This window comes from Pungitius pungitius, chromosome 5, assembly GCF_949316345.1.
Source record: "Pungitius pungitius chromosome 5, fPunPun2.1, whole genome shotgun sequence".
In the NCBI taxonomy this organism is placed as follows: Eukaryota; Metazoa; Chordata; class Actinopteri; order Perciformes; family Gasterosteidae; genus Pungitius; species Pungitius pungitius.
This window is the reverse complement of record NC_084904.1, coordinates 18,829,331-18,845,968: the sequence shown is the minus strand read 5'-3', so window position 1 is coordinate 18,845,968 and position 16,638 is coordinate 18,829,331. Positions and strand designations below refer to the sequence as shown.

The following is a 16,638-nucleotide window of genomic DNA, read 5'->3' as shown; positions in this document are numbered from 1 at the left end:
CCCTCCCCGTCCCTCCCCCCCCCCCCCAGCTCTCTTTCTTCAAACAAATACAGAAATGTACACACAGAAATGTACACACACACACACACACACACACACACACACACGCACACACAGCTCGCGGGAGAGACGTCACGCTAGAGATAGCACACAAAGGCAGTGCGTCCACCAATCAGACGCCGGTGCTGGGCTCTGCTGCTAGGGTGAAATAGAAGGAGAGAGAGAGAGAGAGAGAGAGAGAGAGAGAGAGAGATATAAGCGAGTAAAAAGAGGCTGCCATAAAAAGAGAAAGGGACTGTTTCTGCGCATGTGTCTTTGTGTGTGTCTGTGTGCAGCACCCTAAAAGAGAGGCTGACATAAAGGGACGGAGCGGAGGTGGACGGGAGGTGTATGTGTGTTGCAGAGGAGGAAGGGAGGGAGGGAGGGAGGGTGGGTGGGTGGGTGGGGGGGGGATGGGTCCTCTCTATGCCTGTCAATTATCTCCTCGAACTCGCCTTCCCTAAACAATGCCTCTGGTATGTGGTATCACTGAGCACCATCTGTGTCAGGGCTGCCTGCAATAACTGGACTGGACTGCACGCACGCACACACACAAACACACACATACACACAGACACACACACACCCTTTCTAACAACCCTACAACCACTGACAGGCAGAAAGGCACAATTACACAGCAAAGCCCAGCGTGTTGACTCAAAGACCCCCCCGAAAATGAACACAACGCACTGTGCAGTTTCCATGTGTTGCGAGTTTACACATTACAGCCACACGACAAACAACAACAACAAAAAGGATCACAGATCCTCAGGTGCGATGGTGTTCGTTCACGAACGTGCTCACAATCAGGGAGCTCCAGAAGCACACGCGTGCAGGTAGCGCCGTGACACGTTGTTTACATTCTCAGAGCAGCTTGCACCTTTCAAACCTTCGCGGGGTTCTGTGTCGCCGGGTCCCGCCGCCCGGATGCATTTCTCCTCCAAGCCCTCTAAAAAAAATATATATATATATGCTTTCTTTTCAAAAAAGGTATAAAAAAAGAAACGTTTAAATCAAGATTAAGGTTGATCTATTTTCTTAAACAGCAAAGTCTCAAAGGCGGCGGATTCAGTAACCGCCACGAGACGGGACAAAGTCAGCGAAAGTTCAGATGGAGACGAAGAGGACAAGGAGCAGACAGGGACACAGAAACAGGAGCGGGGGGGGCGGGGGGGGGGGACACGAAAACAGCGAGGCAGCCACACAGTGACGCAGCGAATGTGGTTTCTGAGGCTCTCGTACAGCTCGGGAAAGCCCCTCTGCTGACGTCAGACGGGGCACGTGTGCGCGTGTGTGCGCGTGTGTGTGTGTGTGTGAGAGTGTGTGTGTGTGTTTACGGTGAGCGCCAGCGAGCCTGCTCGGCTTCCGCGGGCCCGGGGTGTGCTTGGCGCCGCTTGAAGGGAGAGACGGGGCGTGTTTGGATGGTGGATCTCTGGGAGAGACGCACCGACGCTAAAAAAACACAAACATCCAGAGGGAGAATCCCACACGTCACTAAACCTCCCCCCCCCCCCCCCCCCATTCACACATTCACAGAGCTTACTCCCACACGGGGGCCTTCATTCGGGAGCGCGTCTCTACCTCTCGGGGGGGGCACAAGTTACGTTGCTGGCCGTGCGTTTCCACGGCAGTGGGCCGTTGCCATGGGAGGGCAATACAGGACTCAGCTGCCTCATCGATACGGGTCAGAGGGCAGAGATGGAGGAGCTGTTGGGGGGAGGGATATTGATGGATGAATAGACGGAGGGACACTCAGCTAAGAGCTTATGGAGTTAAGCCCCCCGAACATCTCCTCATGCCTTAACACACTACTACACTCGCCTTTGTCGATAGTGGAGCAACACGCATCTATCTGGCATTTGGCACTGAGGCAGTAGATAGTTATCGCTCTGTAACGATATTGAATTCATGATACAGGGCCTGCTTTGCTCTGAGAGAATCTTCTTTACAATCATTGTGTATCCAGATGATTAAATTACATTTTTCTTCTTTAAAAAAAAAAAAAATATGTAACCGTAATAACCTTTGCTTCACTACCTGCTACTATTGACTCGTGGCAGCTATAATCCATAAGAAATGAGTGTGAGTAAACATCTCCAGCCAAACACACTGACAAAGAAAATGGTAAAAAAAAACAAAAAAAAATGCTTACCGTACTGATTTATCCGAAAGAGAACATGAAATGACTGCAGCTACGTTGTTTTAAATGCTAGAAGCTCGCAGCGGAACCAGTGAAAAGGTCATCAGCCATGGACAGAAAGTAGAGCTCAGGGTGGTGTTGATGCTGGTATTCAGTCCTAAACCAAAATACCCCTGTGTCCCTACACCGGCCAGAGGAGGCAGAGTGAAATTGGGGGGAAAAGGTCCGGCTGAATAGGGGTAGGGTTCCCTCAGAGGTCGGGGGTTGTGAGATGTGGACGCTGTAAACGTTGACCGACCCCCTCAACAACAAGACAGTTTTGCCTAACTTTCTGTCCCATAAACCCCTCTCGTGCAATTAGGGTTTCTTCATGTAATACTGAAAATTGCGCCGCTCCAAGCTGTTATCTCCTCGCAGCAGACCCTCTCCGGTGCGTTTGCTGCCACTCCAGACGCGTCTCAGCAGAGAAGACAGGACACGAGCCTCCACCATGTGGTTCTAAATCCTTATTTCCTGTTTGCGGGCAAAACAAACTTTGCGCCTTTTCCTCTTGAGTTCTGCTCCACTCATCAACACCAGCACGTCCTGTCCTTGTCTGCTGAGACATCTGCGTGTGCAATCTTCCCTTCTGGGCATCCAGTGAGCTTTGAGTTTGGTAGTTGGGTCGGTTTGGATGTTACTGACCCCCGAGGCAGCTACCCTTACTGACAGTGACAGAGCAGACGCAGCTAAATGACTACATTCTTTTTGAAAAGAATTCCAAACAAGTATGCAAACGAAAGGAATGACAATCACCTTATAAATGAACCGGTGTTTGATTGTTTTCCTGGTCTTAGTGAGGTTTCTAAAGCGTAACAGTTTTCAAATTATTGGGAGAAAAAAAAAATTTAACACGGAAATTACTGTATGTAAAATGTTACGGCAGAAATGTTTAATTTCAGAAATGTTGTGAAATGTAAATATCATAAAGCTCCTGACCTTTTTTTGAGTTCTTGGCATTACGGAGAAATATCAAACGGGCGGCGAGGAGGGGCTGTCAGTGAGAGCAGCGGCGGCCATGTGCTCGCTGCGCCCTCCGAGGAGCAGTAAAAGTCAGCTTCTCGTCATGCTTCAGAAAACAAGTCTGGTTTTTCCTGCCTCCCCTACAACACTACGTCTTCCCGTCCTGCTCTTTGACTGCCCGGCCCATCCCCCGCCCTCAGGACGCTGATGCACGAACAAACACACAAAGCCCCACACACACACACACACACGCACGCACGCACTTCCATTAACACATAAGTGCACACTCTTTAAAAAAAATGCACTCTTTCTCTCTCTTCGCACACCCACGCACGCACACACACACCCACACACACACACACACACACGAATAGGAACCGGCCTGAGGTTAACCCCCGCGCCTTCATTCAGGGCTCCAGAGGTCAAAGGACAAAGCCCAGGCAACTGAAGGAATTCTCCGCTGCTGCTGTTTGGTGGCCCTCACACTCTCTCAGCCATGCAAAACACACACCAACACTGTGCACTCAGTCTGTTCAAACACACCAGGACTTTATCTCGGGGGGGGAATATTTAAGTTGGATCTGTGAGCGCGATGAGAAGGTTAAATCTGTAGCCTCAGCACACATGCAGGAACATGTAAAATACTCTTTATGGGGTGACTACATTGAGCGCATCTAAGACTAGCTGAATTAGATAGAGTGACCGCCTCTTTCTATCTAAGGATTTATTTATAAATAGCCTTTTTTTTTTTTAAATCACAATTGTCCGAACGACTCAACCCAAAGACATTTACGTTTACTATTACTATTGAGGAGAGAAAAGTAGAAAATGACCACTGTGGAGAAGCTGGAACTGGAACGTTTTGGCTTATTTGCTTCACAACTTATAGATCTATTGTCTAAATAGTTGGCCATTTATGTTTTCATAATTAAACTAAAACATTCATTGTCGTGTCCTTTCAGCTCTAAAAGATTACCCCATTCCATTTATAAAATAAGTGTTTCTCCCATTAACCAATAAACACACTTCCACAAAGCGCCCAGCATTGTTAAAAAGTTCAGTGAAATGTCCCCAACGATCGCTGGAAGCATCTTGCTGCGAGGTTTTGCAATAGATTCAGCGTGGGATTGTAATCAGACGAGTGTAACTCCACCATCCAGTTCGGCGACAATGAAGCTGCTCACGCAGAGTTGTTTCTTCTTGTTTTCATATCTAGTCACTCTCTCACACAGGAGCTTTCAGCAGCAGCCCTGCCTTATAACTGGATATTCTAATATTCGATTTGTTTAAATAGAAAAAAAACACTTGTTGTTAATTATGCTTGTAAATCACACATTATTGTGTAAAAGCGCACTATATGAATTTGTTTTATTTGGCCAAACAATCTGTTTCATCTCGGTGGAACAACAGTTAATGTTTTGAGAGAGGTCAAATATTAACCTGCAAATCTAAGACTCTAGGTATACAATTCCAACTTGTCCTTTGAGTAAATGCTGTGTAAATGCTACTATACATGGCACGTACGACTGACAAGCCTTCTTCACCCGGCCTGAGGACAAACAGGTCTAGACTTGACAGATAAGGAATGCAATTAATAGCACCGGCAGCTAAAAAACGTTACGCTATCTTTCTGAACGGACGTCTCACACGAGATGTCTTGTGACCTCTGTGATGCTCCGCAGTGAAACCACTGCAGCGAGGGGGTGAATGGATGCCTGCTCTCCTCTAGTTATTACACTGCAACCACAACCAGCTGACTGAAGTCAGAAATAAGAAGAAGTGTGAGTTTCAGAGTCCAAAAAAAAAAAAAAACCCTACCTCTTTCAAGCACAAGTACTTAGCCTGCTATTAATGTGCCAACCCTATGCAGTTATTGCCCTTAAACAACAAGTGTAATTACACGATGGCCGCCGGCGCCACGCTCACCTCCCACTCCTCCCGTCTCCTCTTCAGCTGGTCACATTTGCGCAGCTTGCAGATCTGCTTGCCCGTCTTGCGGTTCAAACAGTTGGCGCAGCTCCCGCAGTTCTCCCTGCGGAGGCAGGGGCCGCAGTCGCCGCATTTCTTCCTCCTTTTCTTCTGCAGGTCGGCGGCGGCGGCGGCGGCGTCCGGCGAGTCGTCCAGGGGGGAAAGAGAGAAGAGCCCCGCTTGCTGGTGCTCGGTCTCGATGTATTTGCTGAGAGGGGACGTCTTCTCTGAGGGTGTCCTGCGTGCCTCCGCATCCGTTGAGAATGTGTCAATGTCCCCGGGTGGCGGACCGGGCCCTTTCTTTGACCTGGGCATGGCGACTGCCTTCGCCTGTGTCTATTCTGTGCCTCAATTAGCAAGTTTTAAAAGTTTTTTTTTAAAATGAAGCTAAAAATCCATTCAAATATTCAATGAATATTTGGCTGCACTTGTTGCAATTTTTGGTTGGTCTTTGCCAGGTAAAAACTTAGTCTACTTAGATAATAAAACCAGCTGGAGAAAGCCCCAACCCATTTGACTACGTAGGCTGTGGCCCGCAGAAGTTACCTATTTATTCTAGTCTGAGCCCTCCAGGGACAGCTTGATTATCATACTGTGTTCCTGGGGAATCCTGGTTGTAACTCGCAGTGTGGAAACCATCCCACCCAGGCTACCCTTTGGGATGGTCGATGGTCCACCGCAGTCTGGGCAGCACAGCTGGAGCTTGGGGAGTCATCGGCGGTGTCTGCGCAGGCTGAGCACAGTCTGAGAAGGCAAAGAGATGAGACTAAATGCCACAAAATCGAGCAGGTCAGATGGGTCCCACACTAAGTTATTAAATGATTTTGCCAAAATGACCAATTGCAAAACATGCCAAACACAGAAAGTCGTCACTATGACATCAAGAATTCATCATGGACATCTATCTTTAAGATCTACTACAACAAGTTAGTTTGATTTGATTTTGTGATTGGTTGAATATGTTTATCTTCATCCACCCTCAGGCCTCAGGGTAAGCATGTTCTATGGTCATCTTTCTCCAAATATTAAGAAAGACCGATATGATAGGAGGAGATCATCGGGTAAAACCCCCATGAGTCCATTACATAATAAAAAGGGTAATAAAGATCAACTAATAAATAAAGATAAAGCACTTGAAACTCACACAATGGACTATTAAAGGCAAAAGTTTACTGAAATACTACTAGATAGAGGAAATATTATCTTGTCGGGTGTCACTTCACATCCGGCATGCACTTGAATGGTTAGTATAGGCCTCTGTGTAGCGTTATTTGATAATAGTAGATGCTTTGCCCCGTGAGTTCAGTCTGTCAATCCTCGATAGCCGTGTGGATGATGTCTGGTTTCCAAACACAGCTGTCAGTGCTGTGCCTGCAGTTGGCTCATATCCATGCAGGCCTACGTGAGGTGTTTGAGAAGATTGTGTTTTAATGGCAGAACCCACGTGGACGGGAGGCTTATGTCTCCCCGAATGAAAAGAGGGGGGGGGGTGATAAGTTGATGCCAGGGACAGTTGTCTTTGTCTTGTGGTCACACGCTCCAGTCAACCTTCAATAAAGTGAATTGTGCTGAACCCAGCGTTTTTTCCCTACTGCCTGCTAAAACCTGCACTGTATAGTGTTTTTTTTGTCGTCACTAATGCACAAAGTGGAAAAATACACTATAAAATATGCAGGCTAATTTACTTTAATGTTACTCCGTGGGCAGATTTAATATGGATTTAAAATGAATATAGGTTTGAAAATGTAAACCTTTCAGCTCCTGCAGCGGCTTTCAAGCCATGAAAACCACACATTGGTAAATATTGACCAATACTTGTAACTGCTGCTTATATCTGAGGTTGTTTCCTGCAACTTTGTAAAAAAAATACAAAATTAAAAAGAGACTTCCTAATATGCTGGGATGAAACCAATGGATTTGCACCCGCTAAGCTCACCATACCTGTGACATTCGAAATGTTATAACGTTAATTAACGTTAGCTTGTTAGCACCTTTGCTAGTAAGCTAACGTTAACTTGTTTTGACATTTACCGTTAGCAGGACAGCACTTTTGCCATATTACTATTTTTGTTGTTGTACATACAGCACCGAATGGGGGTCCATGGTTGAAGGTTATCTAAGTATATAAGTATTTAAGTATATAAGTATTTTGTCAAAGACGCTAGCAGTTCCTAAACACTGCTTTGATAAAGTAAATGGTTACATAAGGCTGCAGGTAAAAGAAGTTGAACGACCAACGCGAACAATTTGAATGACCAACATAAATCAATTTTGTTTCTTTCTTTCAACTTTTGCTACTTTTTCTAACCGCAAAACTCAACCTCCGCTAAATCTGCGCGCAATGACATTGCCCAGCAACGGGCACGTGGTTTCATCACGTCGTCCGTAGGTGAGAAGGGGGGTGAGAAGGGGGGTGAGATGTAGGTAAGATTAAATGTAGGCGAGTTGTGGGTAACTTTAGGTGAGCGCCCCTCTGCCTCTGTTGTGACTTTCACTGCTCGCCCACGTGGTGACCCCACGGGGGTGTTGAGCCAGCTCACACCCATCAGATAAACACTAACAGGCACGTTAGATTTACATTAAGATAATCCTCATTACAGCACAATACACAATACACTAGGGCTGTGATAATTGCTTTAGGGGGACGAAAAACAGCACTTTGACCACGTGTGAAAACACGCTTTGATTTACATCCACGTGACAACCTGGAACTGCCGCGCAGGGGTCTGCAAATCGGTGGTTGTCCTAAATGTCAGAACGAGCTTAATATTTATATTTTAGTAAAAATAATGTACATCATTCAAAAATTACTCCCTTAGTCGATTTACAGCGGTTTGATATAAAAGCCGAAATAATTCAGCACATAAACTGTTATAAATCGTAGATGCGGAAACAAACGAATAAAAGTTAATTACTGACTCGACATCCATGGCTGCAAAAGGAAAAACACGTAAGGTCAGAAAGAGCAACGTACCACCCGAGATCAGTGCGGTCTTTAAATGGCTCGATATTCCTCCACAGCTTCAGCCTTCAAGCGTCTTCGCAAAATGAAAATAAAGAGTAGAAATCTAACATAAAGTACCCACGCATCATAATAACGAAGTGAGAGTTTTTAAAAGAAATGCAAAACTTTTCCACTCAGAGAATTAACTCGCGCTCCAAGGTGGAGACGACGGGGTAAAAAGTTCCATCATCATGACATAACTGATCAATGGAGCCGGAGCTGAGAGAGCGAGGGAGGGAGGGAGGAGGGAGGAGGGAGGAGGGGGGGGGGGGGGGCGGCTGGAGAGAGAGAGAGAGAGGTTGTGTCTTTTGGAGGGGTTCAAGTCATCAGTAAATTATGGAGTGGAGTCCTGCCAAGTGGATCAGAGGGTGGGGTTGGGGGGGGTTAATTTTTGAAGTAATAAAATAATTCAAAAACTGCTCTTAATGTTTGAACGGCATTTAAAAAAAAAATAAGTTAGCTCAATTATTTAAGAGCAGTTGTAACCAGATGTCTGTGATGTCACGCGGGGGGGGACATGAACCAGATGTTGTGTGACGTCACAAAGGGAACGAGGCCTCACTCCTGCGCACACATTTGGGTCGGCGCTCCGGGCAGAAGGGGAGCAGTGACCCCGGCGGACCGAGTCGGTCCGAAGCATCTCTGAATATACACAAGTACACAGCAGAGCTCGGCCCTGTGCTCCCCGACTTATGGAGCTGGGTGGAAGTGAAAAGGACGGAGGTTTAAATGAAGAGATGCTTCAAATACACTTTCAGAAAAAAAAAAAACGAACTGTTCGGTTTTTCAAATGTTCTAAAAGATAATCAATTACGTATTTTGGACTGGGAACCCCACCATCACTGTATCACACACATTCAATGATCGTTATCACTCAGTTATGACACATCAAATCTTTATTTTTTTTCCATCAGTGCAACACTCCATTGGAGGCCATTTAACAAATACATAAACAAAATAAGTCAACAGGTCTTCAGAGCCACCCGGCCACTATACCATAATACATTTTGTTTCATTTGTCTGGTTTACTTATATAGATATTAACACGCAGGTAGGTGATGCACTCACGGAATCATTTGGGAGCCAAGTTGACAGGATTACAAATATTATTCTGTACGTCAAGAACAAAAGCTGATCCAGTTTGGTCATAAAATGGTTAAACAACAAGCTCCCAGAGAGTTAAAGCTTTGAAGAGGAATTTAAATGGTAGTATGCACAATCAAGAAGCACCAAGAAATTTACTTCAGCAAATGAATCCTTTGTTTTGATGAATAAATAATTAAGGTAGAATAAAAAAAAGGCTGAACATGTATCTGAAATTCTCCCAGGAGGTAATAAATAGCTTTATAAAAAGCTGAAGTCACCTGCATTTAAAAAGGAAAGGTTAGTAGCAGCAGACGGTAAAGACACTTCCAGTGTCGCATGTCAGTGTGCGGACAAACTATCAAAACAAGAGACAGGAGGAGCGCAAGAACAGAGAAAATAAAGAACTCAAATACAGTGATAGCAGTTTGCGTCCGTCGGTTGAAACGTGATCAAATAATACGGTTCAGAGAAAAGCAGCACATGAGCTTGTCCTCCTGAGCGTAGGAATACGTTGGAGGTGGAGATAAAAGGACATTTTTGCTTCATTTGCTAGAATACTCCCCAAATGATTTCTCTCTATATGTATATATTAATTTACATTCTAGGCTGCAACAGCATATTCCCCACATCACCGGCCACTAGTTCCTTGTTTATGTACTAGTGTCCTGCAAGGATAAAGCTGTTGTTTTATCCCACACCGCTCACGACATCTTGACTTACTAAAGGGGAAGCTTTCCTTCAATATGGCATTTGTCACGCATCGATGACACAAGAGCGCGCGCGCACACACACACACACACACACACACACACACACACACACACACACACACACACACACACACACACACACACACACACACACACACACACACACACACACACACACACACACACACACACACACACACACACACACACACACACACACACACACACACACACACACACACACACACACACACACACACACACACGTACGTTTCCAGACAGACGTGCCGTAGACGATGAAGCGCAGGGTGGAGAGGTGGAGGATACCTACAGCTGGAACGGTGCAGCATCACATTCGGGCCTGTAGATAGTGAAGGGTTTGAAATGCTTGAACGTGACGACGCCGCTGTCAACAAAAGGGCCGTCGAAAACGTCTCGTGTAACTGCCCGGATTTTGGGCTCAAGATTAGAATTATTAGAGAGAAAGTCTGAGTCGGAGCGAGTTGGGTTCGGCCTGATGTTCAAACTCTCTCGACGCTTTTACTTACAGCGGTTTCTACGCGCAGCGCTCCGTTATTTACTGCTCCACGGAGCCTCCTTTTTGTTAAATCCTGAAATGCATACACTCAGGGAATGTACCAACTCCCCCTTCCTCCCCCCCCGTCACTGCCTCGTGGTGGTTTGGTCCAGTGGTCACGCAGCAGGTGTCCTTATGTCCGCACCTGGAACTTGCCAGCCTTCGTCATGTACTTGATGCCTTTGAAAGGTTTATACTTCTCGCCGTACATGTCCAGTCGATTCACCTTCAGCCCTGTGGGAGGACAAAAAAAAAGATTTTTTCCCCCCCAAATATTTTCAATTTGATCCATTTAATGTGTTACTGTTTGTTGCAGCACCGAAAAAATTCTTAAAATGCAACAAAAAAAACTAAAATATTTTAATAATATTTTCCCATCTCATTATTTTTTAATCTTAACTACCAAATATTCTTTAAATTAACCCTGTGAATATTTACATATTAAACACAAACATCTTATTATGTTCTGTATACTAAATGCGGGATTCTTTTACAGGTCAATTATTAGCAACATTATTGATTTTGATGCATTGCATCAAACACTGCAGCGCTTTAACCCAAGTGGTAACCAGGACAACAACATGCATGAGAAAACACCTCCATCCAGTGGAAGAAGGTAAAAACAACACCTCTGAAGCTCTGGAATGAAAGCCTGAAAGAGCAGAATGCCGTTAAAGACTCAAAGGATTCTGGACAAAGAACATATTCAGTGACATTCTAGGTGATATGTTTAATTAAGCCACATCACTCTGTCATAATAATCTAGTGGAGAACTTTCTGGTGTCATGTGAGGAGGTGCTTTGGTGCATTTGGCGCCACCTAGCGGCCATCAAGCTCACTGAGTGAGGCGGTCAGGGGTTTGTCAGCTGAGCAGCATGTGATTGAAGCTTTTCCTACATGTTGGGTTTGAGGTCAAATATTTCTCAATGGAAATATTAATAATAACATGGCCTCTGACTCACTGAAAGAGCTGTGTGTGTGTGTGTGTGTGTGTGTGTGTGTGTTGCAGCTCGGTAGCTCTTAAAAAAATATCTCAGTGACTACTCCAACAAGAAACCAGAAGTGGAGCTATTTGCAAGACGGGGTGGAGTTTTCTCTTATGGAAAACACTTTGATTCTTTAACAGAAGTGGTAACAATAACAACGCGGGGTACTGTGATAGATACAGAACCGGGGAGAAGGCCCGGTGGTGTGAGTGCTTACCCGAGAGGGCCATCTGCTGGATCTTGAGCTGGATGTTGATGGTGGGGTTCTCGTCGGGTTTGGAGGCGCCGGCCTGCAGGCTCATGCTGCCCTTCAGACTGGGAAGCTTCTGTGGGTTGATCTTGCCAACATCCCACGTCAGCATCTAGCCCAGGAAAAAAAACAAAAAACATTTAGATGCCAATCAGGGATTTAAGGCTTTTAAAGACATACACATTGCCATCCATGTACACTTCTCCCTTCTTTCAGGCACAAGAAACAAGCTCAGAATTTATCTTCAGGTACCTTTGTGACCGGATCAAACGTGTACGTTCCCTGGGAGGCGTTGAGGTTGGCGTTGAGGACGCCCCGGGGCAGCTGGCTGCTGACTAGCACCGCCTCCACCGCCTTGCCCATGGTCTGTTTGGGTCCCAGAGTCAAGTCGAAACGTCCTTGGGAGCTTCCCTCTCGGAAGGTGATGTTGTGCTTGACGTAGACTGGGATCGCCACCAGGCTGAAATAGCAGCAGGCCGACAAACGGGGGTCACACGAGCCGGCGGGGATCGAACGCATCGGATACATTTGGGTTCGGGGAGCCTCTTCGCCGCTGCGAACGATCCCGAATGAGAAAATACTGACTTCTGAGAGCTGACGTGGTACGAGAGCAGCCGGAAGTTCCCATCGGGGGGAATGAAGGAGAGGATCCGCTCCGCTTCCCAGCGCTTGAACCGGACACACGGGTGGAAGCTGACGTCATCCAGCAGCCGAGGGTTCTGGGAGAGAGGGGCGGAGTGCCGGGGGATTTTCAAATTTGCCGCGCTTATGCGACGATCATTACATAGCTCTGGATGGCTTTCTGACCGTGTGTATCCACTGAGGACATTAAATAAGTTGGTGAATTATTGAGACAACACTCAAGGAACTTACCATAAATGAAAGTGTGAGGTCGGGCATGCCTGTCAGTTTTACACAGGCATCAATAACCCCCTGAATTTCTGCTGTAATAGTGGAGCCTGAGGACGAGAGTTGGAGTTTGATGTATGAAATTTAGAGACAAAACCATAGAAATAGAACGAATTCATTCAATCAATTTGATGCAGACAGGATTAATTGTGTTTGATGCCACCGTTCAATAAGGTAATGAACAAAACTTAGTTTTATTGCAAGCATGAAATTGAATATGTCCACATTTCAGTGTGCGTTGAATTAGACGTAAAACAAATGAAGCGATGGTACAGTGTATCGTTTGATCAGCAGGATGATCGGAACAATACCCGATTTGTCGATGATGGCGTCGATCTCCTCCACCACGTCAAAATAGGCCTCATTGTTGGTGTATTTGACTCCGGTACGTCGCCATGGCACCACTGACAGCTGGCCTGTGGGGAGCTGTTCGCCAACATTGGTGCTGCCTGAAAAACAGTGGCAGAGCAGATGTAGATCAAATAAGTCAATTCTACACAGAGCCCATTTACAAAGTGCGCACACACTCAGGAGTAAACAACATTGGGTTTATGTATTTGACACTAAACAAGATTTTTGGCTCCCAGTGGGGGGAAAAAATCATAAGAAATGGGCCTTTAAAGAATGCAAAGATGCAACTCTGTACATTTTGCATAACTTCCTTAAGGTGAATTGGGTATAAAAAAAAGAAAAATAGCTATTGCAATGAAAAGTGCAACATGCAACATCCTTATGTCTTAAACTAATCTGTCCAGCGCACTAATCTGTCCAGCGCCTCAAACACGCACATCTGACACCACTATCTTTATTTGACGTAACGCTACTCAATGCTTAAGGTGTCCTTTTTTCACCGGCCACCGCGGTGCGTGAACATGAACTGTACCTGTGATGGTGTTGACCATGGTGCGGAGGATAGTGGGAGGCTTTATGAGCTCCTTCAAGATGTTGGACTCTGTGGCCAGCGGAAAGCCGTTGTCCAGCATCTCCTCCAGCAGTTCGTAGACCACCACCACATTGTCCTTAATGGCGGCCTCTGTACACACTCCAAAATAGTCCTGAAAACGAAAGAAACACGGTTCGGAAAGGGGTATTTATTAATATATTATTAAACTACTTTTAACCAACTAAAGAAATGCACGGGAGCCAGAACCTGGAACGTGTCGACGACCCTGTGCAGAAACTCGATGACGAACAGCGGCGGCACCTCACTCTGGATCACCGCCACGAAGTAGATGCGGTGCCGGAGCACGCTGATCAGGTAGTGGTGCGGCGTGGGTATCACCGGGGGGACGTTCTCCGGCTCGGAGGCGCGTTCCTGCGCCTCGAAGAAGTAGTCGCACACGGAGCGGCTGACGACGCTCTTCCAGTGCTTCTCCAGGAAAATGTCCCCGGAGGCGTTGATTAGGAACAGGCTGTGGATCATTGTGGAGGCTGGCAGGGAAAAAGGAGCAAAGCGCTGATAAGAATTCATTTCATCTGTGTGTCATTTACGCCTGTGCTTTTCTTACTTTCAGATGACAATTGGTCTTCTTTCAAAAATACCTAAAAGCATTGCTGTACTATATACAGTTCAACCATTCATGGGGAAGTTGTCCAGCATTATTCTGGGGATGGGGTTAAAACAGATGTGGGCCAATACCCGGTGCACAGCAGTGGTGTTTGTGTCGTGTCTCATCCGTGTCGGGTTCTTTCTCCCAATAAAAGTAATCTCTCGTGTCCCCATCCTTTTTACGTTGGCCTTTAACACTGTAATTGGTCCGTGTAACGTTACACGATGAGAGTTCAGGGAGACATAAAATCAGTTTGTATTCCATGAGGAGTCAGAAACAGCATCACCCCACTCAGTCTGTATTTTTTAGAAGTATCAAATCCAAAATGAATTGCATAAAAACCACAAGTCCCTGGCCTTCCTCCCCTCATCTGACACCAGTCATACAAGGAGCCCACTTCAGTAGCATCACTATAAAGCTCTCTGTGCTCAGTGTATATTATAATACACTAACACGTATACTATGTAAACACAACGAATAGCTTTTTAATGTCTTTCCTAATCTTTTTTGGAAGTTAGATTTAAAATACGCTGTTACTTACAAACAAACAAAAAGGGGGGGATGGGCATTTATTCTGCTCTTACCATACAAAGCAGCAAATAACGCAACGCATCCATATTTAACCACAGAACTAGTTTTCATAGACCAGCCTCTTCTTCGGGTTGCTGGGGAATATGACACCGGAATATTCATTAAATATGCGGCACCGCTATCACGTTCGGGCCGAATGAAACTCGGCGCCACAAGAATGAATGGCAGCTACATAACTCGTATTAATAGTAAGCGGCATTTAAAGGCGTAACTAGCTAGCTAGCTACCGCCATTGTAGAGCAGTTTATTTAGGCCCTTCGTCTCAATGCGAGAGGCTACATCAGTGCCTCCTCCTGCTCCGCGGTCTCATGACAGAGGAGGAAAAGCCCCGTCACCCGGTAACCAGGGGATGGAAATACGTTAAAATAACGCTGCTGTTTTGACTGAGAACGTGCCACCCTGCCCCTCGGGATGAATCGATAAATTGCACATGTCTCACCGGATACAAATGTTAACGTTTTCGTCTCACCTTTCAATGTTTTTCCAAGTGAAAGATTAAGCCGCCGTCGTCGCTTCCCGTTAGGTGGAACAGCGCTTTGATACAGATACGTTTGCAGCGAACCAATCAGAATCCGGGGAGACCGTGAGAACCCGCCCACTCAATAGAGTAATAAGTCAAAAACACGGAAGCTAGTGCCTCGTGACTTGGCTGTGATTGGTCCGTGGAGGGAGGGGGGGGGGGGCTTCGGTAAACACCAGTAAGACTGCCCGCTGATTGGCCTGAAGATGTGGCTGGTCTGACATTTTGTTTCCAGTATCAGATTTCATCTTGAGGAGATACTCTCCATTCAAACATTTGATATGGTTCAAAAACTTCTTCAAAAGCTACACAGTAATAAATCGGTCAGTTAATTAATTACTTTATATTTTGTTATAGACATAGCAAATCTAATTTTCTATTTCCCTAAACCCTTCATAATTAAATAGCAAAGACAAACATGAAAATTGCAAAGAATACCTTTGGTCTTATTTATTATTGGGTCTTATTTATTCATGACACCAAAATACATGTTGAGAATTTTTCTTTTTTAAAACTAGTAAGTGTTGTATAGAGACCACAGTGTGTTATTTGGACAACACACAAAGACACAGTATGTCAATGAAATATGTCTCTTTCTAAAATGCTGCTCTTTAATAAGAGCAACATTCAGTATTTCAAACAAACTGTACAAAAAACTGTAGTTCCTTCGTCACAGTATATAGAATATATGTAGATAGTATTAGTGATAGTTCCACCTTCTTTCCAAGTGCGGCTCACACCTTCAAGACAAAGTCTAAAAACACACAAGCGAACAATGAGTTGTTGAGAAAACCTTCCCTCAGTGTCAATAAAACCTTTTACATTAAATAGACTTGTGTGTTCTGAGATATTCCTTTGAAATCGAGATTAAACTGTTCACAGCGCAGCAAAGTTCAGGGATTCCAGTCTGTGTATTTGAATTTAGTGGAAGTTTTAAGCGTGCTGGAAAATAACATTCATTTCCACGTCAATTTGCCTTAACATGCGATGCTCACTCCTCTTTGGGCACATCTAGTGGACACAGGCGGTCAAAGCAATTCAACAATTGTCAACATGTTCACTATAAATGCACGGCGACAATGGAGAAAAAGGAATTAATTAGTCATAGTATGGAGCTTAGTTAAACCACATTTCTTATAAGGGAATATGGCATGCTTTATAGGAGGTAGGGGGCGACCTAAACAGCTGTGCACAGCGGTTTTATATCAAACCAGATGTGACATCATTTTTTGGAAATGACTAAATTTTGTAAAATTGACTTTCAATAAAAATGTTGATGTAGCAGCATTAAAAGACTGTCGTTTCC

General features: G+C 45.2%; 2 protein-coding genes across 2 annotated transcripts; both read right to left on the bottom strand.

Annotated features, from left to right (window-relative positions):
* Positions 1-5,036: 5,036 nt before the first annotated feature.
* LOC119224962 (CXXC-type zinc finger protein 4-like) lies at positions 5,037-5,464 on the bottom strand. The gene has a single exon (XM_037482468.2). It carries the CDS (start codon positions 5,462-5,464, stop codon positions 5,078-5,080), a length of 387 nt encoding a protein of 128 aa, XP_037338365.2. The 3' UTR covers positions 5,037-5,077.
* A 3,567-nt stretch (positions 5,465-9,031) lies between these two features.
* ap3m2 (adaptor related protein complex 3 subunit mu 2) lies at positions 9,032-15,371 on the bottom strand. The gene is made up of 9 exons (XM_037482467.2): positions 15,282-15,371; positions 13,822-14,102; positions 13,555-13,726; positions 12,983-13,120; positions 12,636-12,721; positions 12,348-12,481; positions 12,015-12,222; positions 11,730-11,874; positions 9,032-10,760 (listed from the first exon to the last, which is right to left on the bottom strand). The coding sequence occupies exons 2-9, from the start codon at positions 14,092-14,094 to the stop codon at positions 10,660-10,662; spliced, it is 1,257 nt and encodes a 418-aa protein (XP_037338364.1). The 5' UTR covers positions 14,095-14,102; positions 15,282-15,371; the 3' UTR covers positions 9,032-10,659.
* Between the last annotated feature and the right edge of the window lie 1,267 nt (positions 15,372-16,638).